This window comes from Elephas maximus, chromosome 1, assembly GCF_024166365.1.
Source record: "Elephas maximus indicus isolate mEleMax1 chromosome 1, mEleMax1 primary haplotype, whole genome shotgun sequence".
NCBI lineage: Eukaryota > Metazoa > Chordata > Mammalia > Proboscidea > Elephantidae > Elephas > Elephas maximus.
The window spans coordinates 184,543,843-184,557,196 of record NC_064819.1 but is presented as its reverse complement, the minus strand read 5'-3'; the positions used below and the strand labels follow the sequence as shown (position 1 = coordinate 184,557,196).

The following is a 13,354-nucleotide window of genomic DNA, read 5'->3' as shown; positions in this document are numbered from 1 at the left end:
TTTAAACTTCCCAGTATAGTATATTTTTATGGAAATAATATAATTTTCTTCTTCTTCATGGATTTCCTCCTTCTCATGGCTTATTAAGCAATAGTACTTCTTGAACTCTGAAGGTGTTGGTGAGAGAAGTTGAGAAACAGTGAATTATGGTCAATTCCATCCTCTCGGATAAAAAAAAAAAAAATGGAAGGGTAACTACCATTTATACTGTCATCGCTATCATGAAGGCTTCTGGGTACTCCAAATGTGATGGATCCTGGTAATTAGTAACCAAAGCAAGAAAAAATTCTGCAATGACTATGACCATAGAAGCAGCATCACCACACATTACTCTTCATATAAAAGATCAAATATTTATGTAAAAATCAGAAAGTATATTTTTTAAAATTGTACTTTAGATGGAGATTTGCACAGCAAAATTGTTTCTCATTGAACAATACAGATATTGTTTTGTGACATTGGTTGCCAGCCCCACGACTTGTCAACACTCTCTCGTTCTTGACCTTGGGTTCTCCATTGCCAGCTTTCCTGTCCCCTCCTGCCTTCTTGTCCTTGCCCCTGGGGTGGTGAGCCCATTTAGTCTCCTTTTGTTTTATGGTCCTGTCCAATCTTTGGCTGAATGCTGAACCTCAGGAGTGACTTTACTATTGAGTTAAAAGGGTGTCTGGGGACATACCCTTGAGATTTCTTTAGTCTCTGTGAGACCAGTAAGTCTGGTCTTTTTTTCTGTGTGTGTGTGAGTTAAATTTTGTTCTATATTTTTCTCCAGCTCTCTCTGGGACTCTGTGTTATCGTGATCCCTGTCAGGGTGGTCGGCGGTGGTGCCGGGCACCACCTAGCTGTGATGGACTCAGTCTGATGGAGGCAGTGGTAGTAGTCCATTAGTCCTTTGGATTAATCTTTCCCTTGTGTCTTTGGTTTTCTTTACTCTCCCTCGCTCCAGATGGGGCGAGACCCCAGTGGTGTATCTTAGATAGCCGCTCACAAGCTTTTAAGACCCCAGATGTTTGTTACCAAAATAGGATGCAGAACATTTTCTTTATAAACTATGTTATGCCAATTGAACTAGATGTCCCCTGAGACAGTGGTCCCCAGCCCTCAGCCCAGTAATCCAGTCTCTCAGGGAGGATGTGTCAGAAAATATGTTTAATGTGACAGATAATTCTATTAAACACATACAATTACTCATATCCTTTCACAGAATTTTTTAAAATGTAGATATTCCTTTCCTGTGTAAAGAGATCTTAGGGTATAAGATGTATACCTGAAAGAATGCACTTGCTGTGATATTTCTTTTACTCTCTTCTTTGCAAACCAGCAACAGAGCCACCATTTATCATGGCTGTGAAAGAAGACGGCCTTTGGAGTAAGCCGTTAAATAGCTTTGGCCCAGGAGAATTCTTGTCCTCTGATATAGGAAATGTGTCAGGTAAATATCAAGTCACCTGGATGACAGATTTTGATTTCTACTCATAAGACTTCCCAAGTTATCAATAAATCAAAAGAATTGAATGCTTTTGTTATTAGATAATGAAGAAAAAAAGTACTGACTCAGCTATAGCACTAGTGATACTGTTAAGAAAATGTCAGTTGTCAAATGGAGTGCTATTTATTATTTTACAAACTTTGAGGTTATTGATTGATTTATCCCCACTTCAGGAAAGCATTGATACACTTCTTATATGTTTTAGTCTATCATTGTTATCTCACAGTAATAACCCTACCAAGTTCTACTAAGACAACTATACTTAAGTAATGTACTCTGTATTTGCTCCAACATGGGAGCAAGGAACGGCTGCATAAAGTTCTAAATAAGCTGTAAGAAATAATTTGTTGACAAAGAAGATTATTATGTAATGAATGGGTAATTTTGCCTAGATGGTATTAGAATGAAGAAAAGTCTTCATTCTATGATAGTATAGCAGTGATCTTGCTTAAAGATGACATCTTCTATAACTCTCTATTTTATCTATTTGCTTGGCCATCAAAAGCACAACAGCATTTCTGGCTAGCATAGGAGTTAGACACAGGAGGTAGTATGTTAATAATGGAAAGACTACTGTGTTAGAGTTGGCTTGCATCTGGGCTTTCCCCTATTTTCAGCTGTGAGGCCTTGTGTTTGCTGTCTCAGATATGGGGATAATTCCTAGTTCATGACATTGTTGTAAGAATTAACTGCGAGATGCAAAGTGCTTAGAATAGTGTTTGGCACAGAGGAGCTGCTCGATGAATGTTAGTTCCTCTCCCCAGCCCCAGAGGTTAAGATTTTGGGATAACTTTGCTGTAAAATTCTTGAGAGATCCCTGAATTTCTAATAAACATCTATGTTAGCATATGCTTTAAAAATACATTGAGGTACACATGTGATTTGTTGACTTGCCGTGTTTATGTTGGCATATGTGAGAAATAACTGTTCTTAATAACCCACTTCATTTTGAGACATGGATTGGTATAACAACAGCCTCTACTACAGCGACATGAAAGGCAACGTTTATGTGTGGCTGCTAAATGGGACAGATATCTCAGAGAATTACTCCATACCCAACATTGCAGGAGCAGGGGCTTTAGCCTTTGAGTGGCTGGGTCGCTATCTCTACTGGGCTGGAAAGACATATGTGGTAAGTTAAAGGCCAGCATTCTGGATGGTCTAGAAAAATGCCCACCCACTTCAGTGATTCACATATCATTTTTATGATTTTTTTTCATACTTACTTGTCATCCATACTATCATTTATTTAATATTTGTCTCTAAACCTAGTCATGTTTTTATTAAAAAAAATTTTGTATCACTATTTGATATACTGGTTATGTGTTTTCAATAATATCTTAAAAACATTAAAAATACCCATCCATGAGATGGGGTCCCAGCAGGAAGATGGCATACTCCAAAGGCAGGATTAAAAGAAACTGCGTGCAGGGGCTGTTTTCAAAGCTGTGGACAGGGCTACGAAAACCCAACAAGGGATAGTGAAGCATTCCCTGGGCTGGGAAGTATGGGAAGATATAACTACCTCCAGGCATGAAGGAGCAAGGGGGAGAGCCTGGTGAGGGCTGCAGCTCTAGGAAAGAGTTGCTAATATGTACTGTGACTTTCACTATCACAATGTATGGTTTGACAAGAGTGAGCTGAGGGAATAAGTACTCCAACCCCTCTTTTCTCCTGCCCTCTGATCTTCTGCCAGTGCTCCCAATGGCTGAACCCCACTGGAAGCTAGAGAACAAGGGAACCAACTAGATCAACCCATAGACATCAGCGTCCGGGGACACAGAGTAGTGTGGAGAAGGTAGAGGGTGGACTGGGCAGGTGAAATAGAGAACACACACCTGTGTAGTGGTACACTTTGAAGAGAAGGAGGGTTAATGATAAGAATGCTGGCCTGATGGATCAAGAAATATGCTACTGAAATAATTTTCAACTCAGGAATGTGCTTATTACCTGTTCATTTATTCATTCAACAATTATTTATCTACTAACTACGTGTAAAGAGTCTTGATAGTAGCCACAATAAAAAAAAAATAGGAAATATAAATAGTAGACATACACCTGTTCTTTCTTTTTTTAAAATAACAGCTTAATTGAGATATGATTTATTTATCATAAAATTTGGCCTTTTATAATATAGAATTCAGTGGTTTTTAGTATATTCAGAGTTATGCAGCCATCACATCATGACTTGTTCTTTTGATGAGATAAAATAGACATATGAAATAACAAAAGAAGCTCACAAAGCAGTGTATTTAGAAGCAAAGCAATATGATATAGTCTGAATTGCTAAGCACCAAGGCTACTCAGGCAGGATGGAGTTGAGTGGGGCTTATCAGAGAATGTGCCCTAAAATAGGCTAGTTTGAAAACAGTTTTAAGGCAGAAAGTGGAAGAATGGATACAAAAACTATTTTCAAGTATTTTCTGTCTCATACTAAAAAAACAAACCCACTGTTGTCAAGTCGATTCTTACATAAAACTGTTTAATTCCAGAGCAAATTACTTAACTTCTTTGAGTCCAGTTTACTTGTGAAAAAAACAGGGAACAAAAATCCTTTATAGGCTCAATGTGAGGGTTACAGGAGTTAATATTTTAGAGATTAAAAAAGTACAGTGCCTGACCCATAATAGATACTCAATAATTGCAATGATTAATGTTAGGGAAATATACTGGTAGAGATGAGCAACGGGAGATGTCAGCTTTTACCAAGTTATATACATATTCTTCAGGAACCCAGCCAAATACAAACACCAGGCAGTGTGTCGATTGTCTGGATATAAGATTAGGAACATTGAAGATTTTAACTCAGCATAAATTTACCTTCCTTCCCTTTAGAGACAAGAAAAAGATTAAGCTCCATGAGGGCAGGCACATGCTTGTTTGTTTTTGTTATGTCTCCAGGGCTTAGTGTGCTACCTGGCACATATCAAAACAAAACAAAAAACAACAAAAAAAACCCAGACAAACGAATAAAAAACCACATTGCCGTTGAGTCGATTCAAACTAGTAGAGACACTATAGGACAGAGTAGAACTGCCCCATAGGACTTCCACTCTTTACAGACTCAGACTACCTCATCTTTCTCCTGTAGAGTAGCTGGTGGGTTGGAACCGCCAACCTCTCAGCAGCGAGCACTTAACCACTGTGCCACCAGGGCTCCTAGCGCATAGTGCTGATACATGTTTGTGGTTGAATGAATGAATGCATAAATGCAGAAACTCACTATTACAATAACTATGCAGAAATAAGGAGGTCATTTGGAAATCATTAACTGACCACGCTTATTATATTTTGCAGATACAGAGACAGTCTGTGTTGACAGGACATACAGACATTGTGACTCATGTCAAACTGTTGGTGAATGACATGGTGGTGGATTCAGTTGGTGGATATCTCTACTGGACTACACTATACTCAGTTGAAAGCACCAGACTAAATGGGGAAAGTTCCCTTACACTGCAGGCACAGACTTGGCTTTCTGGGAAAAAGGTAACGACACACACACAAAAAAACCTGATCACTTAATAATACTAACTAGTGTTATTGCTCAGTTATAGTAATACCACCTCTGATTATTGTGAATAGTTAAGATTGAATCTTGTTATAAGAAATGCTGTTACAGTAAGATCCTGGTATAACTAAGATTTCTCTAAGCTCTATCTGATTGTCATATTGATTCAGTAAATATAAACTTAAATGTAATGGAAGCTTTTGCATTTTAACTTCTTATTGGTTTTATAGTATTGAGAACTTCTATTGAATGTTTTAGAGCTTTTTCTTGGATATGGTCAATTTTGGTTACGACTGCTCTACAAACTGTGTGGCCCCTATGCAAATTACTTGACTTCTCTGCCTCTGTTTTCGTACCCAAAAATGTGAATAATAACAATTATCCTACCTCACAGAGTTGCTGTGAAGATTAAACGAGATAATTCATGTGAAGTAGTGGCAGCAGCTCCAGACACATGGTAAATGCTTCGTCATTTTAGCTTATTACTGTCACTCAATCTGAAGAACACACCCAATATATGAATGTTTCTAAAATAAATATTATTTTTAATTCCTTAACATCTAGGAAGCAATCCTTCTTTTTCTTGAACATGTTTAGCTACCCTGTAGCTACCCATCTAAATTTCTGAGTCTTATTTTTTCTGATTATAAGAGCAATATATGTCTATTGTTTAAACTTAGGATTTACAGAAAAGCATTAAGAAGAGATAAGTCAGTCAGAAATAAGTCAATACTACTGGAATACTCCTTAAACATTTTTTCCTTCTTTTTTTAGTCTTTTTGGGCAGATAGAGATAAAATGTACATAATACAGATATTTCAAATAATAAATATAGAAATATCAAATGACTCAACAATTTGATAGCAATGTATGTATACAAATTGTTGAATCATTTGATCCTCAATTCCATAGTATATACCAAAAACAAAAAACTACCAAACCCACTGTTGTTGAGTCAATTCCGACTCATAGTGACCCTATAGGACAGAGTAGATCTGCCCCACAGGGCTTCCGATGAATGGTTGGTGGATTCATATTGCCAACTTTTTTGTTAGCAGCCAAGCTCTTAACCACTGTGCCACCAAGGCCCCTCCATGGTATATATATGGACTATAATTCCTAGAATATTTAAAGAGAAGTGATTAGTGTATATAGGTTATAACACAGATATTTAAAAGAGAAATATACGCAGCCAAATCCGGAGCTTAATCATTTCTGTCAAATAATGAAAAAGTCCTCTGTGTCTCTTTTAAAGCCACTTGAGTGTGAATACAAAGATAATATTTTTTTATGTTTTAAGTATAAATGTTGGGGATAGTATGTTCATTTTTGTAAACGTATTATAGATGATATTATCTCAAGAGTAACCTCCTCTTGACCCTGAGAGCTTTGTCAGTAATCTCCCCACTCCCCACCTGGTTGTTTGCACACCCTCAACACTCAGGAAGACTCTGGAGTGGCCGTGGTACGTTTCCGTAAATGAGTGGGTCTTTAGAGTTCTAGCAGGTGTGGGGAAATATACCCTTCTTTAAATTCCCACTCCATACCCTCTCACCTGCTGGTGAATGTTGTTGCCGCTTGTGCGAATATGTGTTGTGCTTCCTTGATTTGATGTCATGTCCATCTGCCTCCATTAATGACAGAGCTTGTTTTTAGGGCAACAAATTTTGCACTGAGAAGACTCTCCATCTCACTGCCGTTCATTTATATGTCACTCACAGATTTATCATAGAGTCATAAAATACATCACAATCAGCAGGTGTAATGAAATGTTTTTGTTAGGCACCGTCCAGTTGATTTTCGACTCATAGTTACCCCATGTGACAGAGTAGAACTGCCTCATAGGGCTTCCTAGGCTGTAATCTCTATGGGAGCAGATTGCTAGGTCTTTCTCCTGTGGAGCCACCGAGGGGGTTCAAACCACCCACTTTTTGGTTAGCACCCAAGCGCTTAACTGTTGAACCACAAGGACACCTTTCATAATGAAATACAGTTAGCGAACTTTTTTATAGAAAGATTTACGATATTTGTGTGATAAAAAGGGAGAACGAAGTGAGATGAATAAGATACTTTTTGCTACATCTGATAAGTCCAGCTCATAGTATATGATACATGTTGCCATAGGGTTAAATTTTAACATAAAGGCTTTAGTTTGGATCGAAGGAATTATTTCCAAGGAATGGGTATTGTTAGACATAGCAACAGTTACCAAAGCTTTTGGAACACCTTCTGACTATTTAAGTATGGACCTGTTTGACTAATACTGAGAAATGGGATAATGACCCCAAACCTGAGTTTGACTCATAGTTGGAATAGTTTATTGTCAGTAATGGGAGTTGTAGAATCTCCTTTTTAAGAGACAAAATAGAGTCAATCTGTAACTTAGAAAAGAAATTCAGTGTACCTCATTTTAAAATTATTCACTTTAACTGACAAAAATTGCCAAAAAATCTTTTCGCCTGAGGCAAGGACATGATTCAACTCCCAAAAGGCTGGGAATTGCTACAATAGACTTTTACCTCCTGGGAACAGAGTAGGTTGAGTTTGCTCGGAGACAGAAAGCTGTGATTTGTATGACAACTGAAGGGCTTTGCAGCCATATGCCTCATGATTACTTATTTGTAGCAAGTCTTGGTTAACCTGTCAGCAAGTATTCTTAGTTCTTGGACACCTTATTGTATTCTTTTCACATTTTTCACTGGCTCATCAATTTTTTTTTGAATGCTATGTGTATTGTTAACAATGAGGTCATCGACATTAATCCTATGTGATATCTCTCAGCCTCCATGTCTGCAGTTGAGAGACTCCGCTAATCCAAGGCCAGACTTCTGACAACCTCAGCTTATTTGAAAATCTCTATAAACCTGAAGAAAGCAAAAAAGGTCCTTTGGATAGTAACTTCTATCTCATGCATTCTATTTCACATGAGAAGCTGTCCTGTGAAATAGGTCCCACCTAGAAAACTGGGAATAAAATAAATATGTGGAGAGTGCAAGAGGACAAAGAATAGTAAGACGTGGTTGTCAGATCCAGCTGGAAATAAAACTTTAGATACACATGATTCTATCCAATTATAGCACTTAAACATCCTGTATTTTATAAATAAAATTATATTTTAAAAGTCTATCAGGATGTTTTTGATTGCAATGACTAGAAAATAACTTAAAAATGATTTAAACCACTGGTCTTAAACTTGGCGGCCCATCGGAATCACCTGGGGAGTTTTTAAAAAAACTGGACACAGGATTGAATCCCCAGACATCATAACTTAATAGAGTGAAGCCTGGGATTTGAGAGTCTTAAAAACCCCACAGGAGATTCTAATGTGCAACAAAGTTTGAGAACTGCTGGTTTCAACAGCAATGGAATTCACTGGCTTAAGTAATTAAAAAGTCCAGAGTTACGGTGAGCTGCAGGCAAGGCTTGATGCAGTGCCTTGAAGTGACCAGGATCTGGCTCTAATGCTTCAGTATTGACTCCATTAGGGGCATTCTGCATACTGCCTGCAATTTTGGGGGCCTACACACCCAGGTTTAAATCAGCAGAAAAGAGAGAGCCTATTACTCCAATAAGCTTGGGTGGTGCAAGCAGTTTGGGATCAGCTGCTGACCTAAAGGTTGGTGGTTCAAACCCATCCAGCAGCTCTGTAGAACAAAGGCCTGGGAAATTGCCTCCTTAAAGATTACAGTCAAGGAACCCTATGGAGCAGTTCTATTCTGTAACATATGGGGTTACCATGAGTCAGAGGCTGACTCAACAGCGGCTACCAACAACAACTTCTCCAATGTGTCAAACATGTTGATATGGAATCTCATGAAATCAGATTGTCCTGTGTGGTCATATGCCCACCTCTGAACCTGTCTCTGAGGTCAGGGATTTTTCTGCTAATTAACCAGTAACCATTTGCTATCAAATCAATTCTGATTCATGGCAACCCGAGGAGTCTCAGAGTAGAGCTTTCCTCCATAGGGCTTTCAATGGCTGATTTTTTTTGGAAGTAGATTGCCAGATCTTTCTTCTGAGGTACCTCTGGGTAGACCTGAACCTCCAACCTTTCATTTAACAGCCAAGCGTTTTAACTGTTTGCACCACTCAGGGGCTCCTTCTGCTAATTACTTATGTCCATTGAAGGCCCACCTCTGAGGCTGGGGCAAGGTCAACCTGGCTGGCAAATTCAAGGTATTGTTTAGAAGGAAAGAAGCAGGGGTGCACAGTTGAAACAATTACAAAATGTGAAGAACAGACAATTTAATAAAGCAGAAATATCATGTCATAATAATTATATTTAATAAATTAATGAAGGTCAAAGTCTTGAAGTCATTGATGTATCAGTCAACTAAACCAGGGGCCTTACCTGATTCTAGAGGAAAACTTTTACTGTTGTATTACGTGCTGTCGAGTTGATTCTGATTCAGCGACCCTAGATGGCTTTTTTTGTTGTTGAAAAACCATCACAATCTATAATTTAATTTGTTCTAAAAGGAATTCTTTTTCAGAAATGAGTATTCTCTTAAATGTAGCTAAATAATAAATACTTTTGGAACATTTGAGCAGTTATTATTTCTAGTACAAAGAAAAACGTGCTATGTGAGGACTTAGAAATAGGTATGAACGTGATCTTGGAAAACAATCGACCTATTGAGCCTCAGTTTCCTTATCCACAAACTGGAAAGAGTAGTTCGTACGTTAGCGGATTGTTACTTTGCTTAGTTCAGACACACGAACTGTCTAAATACTATCCAAATGTAAATTGCTGTTGTTATTTTCCATATTCTCACTGAAAGAATGACACCTTTTCTTTGAATTGTGGAAGTCTATCCTCCAAATATGTAAAATTTGAACTTCTGAGTAAGTTATACTTAGGTTTTTTGCCTAATTTTTTTCAACCCAAGTTAAAGCAGGGTTTTCCAGTTCCCCTATATAGGGGATTTCTGTTTAACCACGATGTACATAGCCATTATCTGAAGGACATAACCTCAATACAGAAAATAATATAAATGCATACAGGGGAAATGTAGATAACGAGGTACATGAATTTGTTATAGTTTAGGTTCAGAATAGGCAAATAAAACCAGATGAGAAACATGTATTCTTTTTTCCTCTCTCTCTCTCTCTATATGTATATACATATGTATACATATCTATGTATATATGTATCATTTATACAGATTATATATTATTAAATTTATTACAGGAGTACCTAAATACATAATTTGTAATCTTAAATTAGATGTCGTAGGTGACTAAAACAATGGAAAAGTACATTATAGATTTAATAAGCTTTAGGGTATTGGCCTGAGAATCTAACTACCAGTATAATGCATTGTAGTATGGTTTCTACAGGAAAGTGTGTTCCAAGTTCCAAGCAACTTGTATGTTAACGTTTGAATCAACCATTTGTTTTTACTTGGGAGATTACCTGTGTTAAAGGTATCTTCCCTTCCTCTTCTTTCCCTTTCTCTCTCTCTCACGAAGAGTATGTACTGTTTCCTTACGTGGAAGGGATAAGTGTACGTCTACAGATGGCTCCAATAGCAGTGAAATAGTATACAGGGGGTTCATTTAAACCTCCTCTTGCAGAGTTCTTACTCCGTTCAATTAACTAAGATTTATTGATATGTCAAGCTCTATGCTAGATCGTAGGCAGTAAAGTTCTCAAACTTAAGTGTGCATCAGATTTATCTGCAGGACTTGTCAAAACACAGATTTTTCAGCCCTACCCCTAGAGCTTCTAATCCAGTGAGTCTTGTGAGAGGCCCCGAGAATTTGCATTTCTAACAAGTTCTCAGGTGATGCTTATGCTGCTGGTCCAGGAATCATCCTTTGAGAACCGTTGGTGCTAAGTACATAAAAGTGAATAACATGTAGTTCCTGCTTTTTGGGGATTTTTAGGAAGTCAATGTTTATATTCAAAATACATAGCAATAGGTACAATCACATAATAGTTTTTAAAAATAATTTTTATTATTTTTTTAAGTGAAAGTTTACAAATCAAGTCAGCCTCTCCCATATAAACTTACATACACCTTACTACATACTCCCATTTACTCCCCCCTAATGTGTCATTTTTTTTTTTTTAATGTGTCAGCCTGCTCCCTCCTTCCAGTCTCTCATTTCGTGACCATTTTGCCAGTTTCTAACTCCCTCTACCCTCCCTTCTCCCCTCCAGACAGGAGATGCCAGCATAGTCTCAAGTGTCCACATGGTGCAAGTAGCTCACTCCTCATGAGCATCTCTCTCCAACCCATTGTCCAGTCCAATCCATGTCTGACAAGTTGGCTTCGGGAATGGTTCCTGTCCTGGGCCAACAGAAGGTTTGGGGACCCTGACTGCTGGGGTCCTTCTAGTCTGTCAGACCATTAAGTCTGGTCTTTTCATGAGAATCTGGGGTCTGCATCCCACTGTTCTGCTCCCTCAGGGGTTCTCTGTTGTGTTCCCTGTCAGGGCAGTGATCGGTTGTGGCCCAGCACCATCTAGTTCTTCTGATCTCAAGATGATGTAGTCTCTAGTTCATGTAGCCCTTTCTGTCTCTTGGGCTCATAATTACCTCTTGAGCGTGGTGTTCTTCATTCTCCTTTGATCCAGATGGGCTGAGACTCATTGATGCATCTTAGATGGCTGCTTGCTAGCGTTTAAGACCACAATCACATAATTCTTATACTCAGCTAAAGGTAAAACTCTTTAAGAGTTTATTATTCGAAAAAGAATGTTAAAGAAAGTCTTTAGCCTAAGCATGACTTATTCACAAAGGCATGCTTTGAACATGTATTTAACTCATCTTCTTACCTTATTTTCTGTTTAGGTAATTGCTCTAACTTTAGACCTCAGTGATGGGCTCCTGTATTGGTTGGTTCAAGACAGTGAGTGTATTCACCTGTACACAGCTGTTCTTCGGGGACAGAGGTAAGTAGCATCTCATGAAAACAGTTGGTTGAGAATCAGAGAAGAATGACTTGCCCCTCAGTTATAAATGTTAATGCATGAGAATTCATGTATTCTTTCAGTAGCAAACCAAACCAGTTGTCATTGAGTTGATTGATTCCAACCTGGCAATCCCATCTGTGTCAGAGTAGAACTGTGCTCCATAAGGCTTTCAATGGCTAATTTTTTGGTAGATTGCCAGGCCTTTCTTCTGAAGCACCTCTCAGTGAACTCAAACCTCAAACCTTTCTTTCAGTTAGCAGCCTAGCATGTTAACCATTTTCAGCACCCAGGGACTCCATTCTTTCAATAACCATTTACTAATGACCCACTGTGTTGCAGGCATTGTGCTTGGCCCTCCTACAGCTAATGAACTTAATAATATAAGTCGCTTCTTTAGAAAATTTTGTATTTTGTGGGGAAAGATAGATATGTAAACAACTAATTATGATAGAATATGGTAAGTGCTGCCAAGAGGTATGTACAGAGAGTACAGTGGAGATACTGATTAGAACGATATTTAAGCCTGCAAACTGCAGTGCGGAAACATCACTCCCTCAGGGAGGCTTTCTCTGATTGTCCAGATTAGGTTAGGTCTCCTTGTCTAAGGAACCCACTCAACCTTTCCTTTTCCAGTACCTTTCAACATTGTAGTTATTTGCTAATTACCTGCTATATACTCTGTGAAGGCAGGAATTGTATCTGTCTTATTTACTACTGTATACCCAGTGGCTAACACATAACTAGGCAAATAACATCTGCCGAATGAATGAATGCGTCAATTCCCAGTAGAGTAATCCTAGCTGACTTTTATGAGCATATCATGTATCATGGAAGGGTTTACGGTGCAAGCACCCTGTTATGACTTTATGATTGAGCTTTGACTCAAGTCCAGCTTTACCTGTTATTGAGGATGGAAGGGTTTGGATCACTGGCCTCCCGAAAGTGAGGAGGTGGTGCTGATGTTGTGCTGAACACCAGAGGTCATAAATTTTTGGACCAACCTAGATGTGCTGGAGACTTCCAGGAGAGGGGAGCCTTTAGCTGGAAACAAGGAGCAATCTAACCAGTGGCTACTAAGGGGTACCCAGGCCAGCCCTACAAAGAAATCCTATGTCCTAGGGCCTGTTTTGGGAATGCTGAATCAGACAACTCTGTGAGCAAGGTTGGCATGAGCACATCCACTGGCTGTAGGGCCAGCTTCTCGGGCCAAGTATGCCCTGCCTGGTGAGCTTTTTTCCATCTGAATTTGTTTTTATATATCTCACAAGGTCACTGGAAAGTTCTAGTGAGGAGTAGAAACAACAAAATGTAAAATTAGACAAGTAGGTGAAAGTCCAAAGGCAAATCAGATGCTGACTTCATAGCTGAACAGTATGGATAAATAATATTTTATTGGAAAAGGACTATAGGAACAATATTACTGGAAATACCTT

At 38.5% G+C, this 13,354-nt stretch overlaps 1 protein-coding gene across 4 annotated transcripts in view; it reads left to right on the top strand.

The window, feature by feature from the left end:
- Window positions 1-13,354, top strand: part of ROS1 (ROS proto-oncogene 1, receptor tyrosine kinase) — a 125,015-nt gene that overhangs the window by 38,763 nt on the left and 72,898 nt on the right. For all 4 annotated transcript variants that reach the window (XM_049899801.1, XM_049899800.1, XM_049899802.1 and 1 more), the window contains 4 exons: window positions 1,319-1,429; window positions 2,440-2,618; window positions 4,784-4,975; window positions 11,800-11,900. In XM_049899801.1, the coding sequence (XP_049755758.1) occupies window positions 1,319-1,429; window positions 2,440-2,618; window positions 4,784-4,975; window positions 11,800-11,900 (583 nt within the window). The remainder of the gene's footprint in view (window positions 1-1,318; window positions 1,430-2,439; window positions 2,619-4,783; window positions 4,976-11,799; window positions 11,901-13,354) is intronic.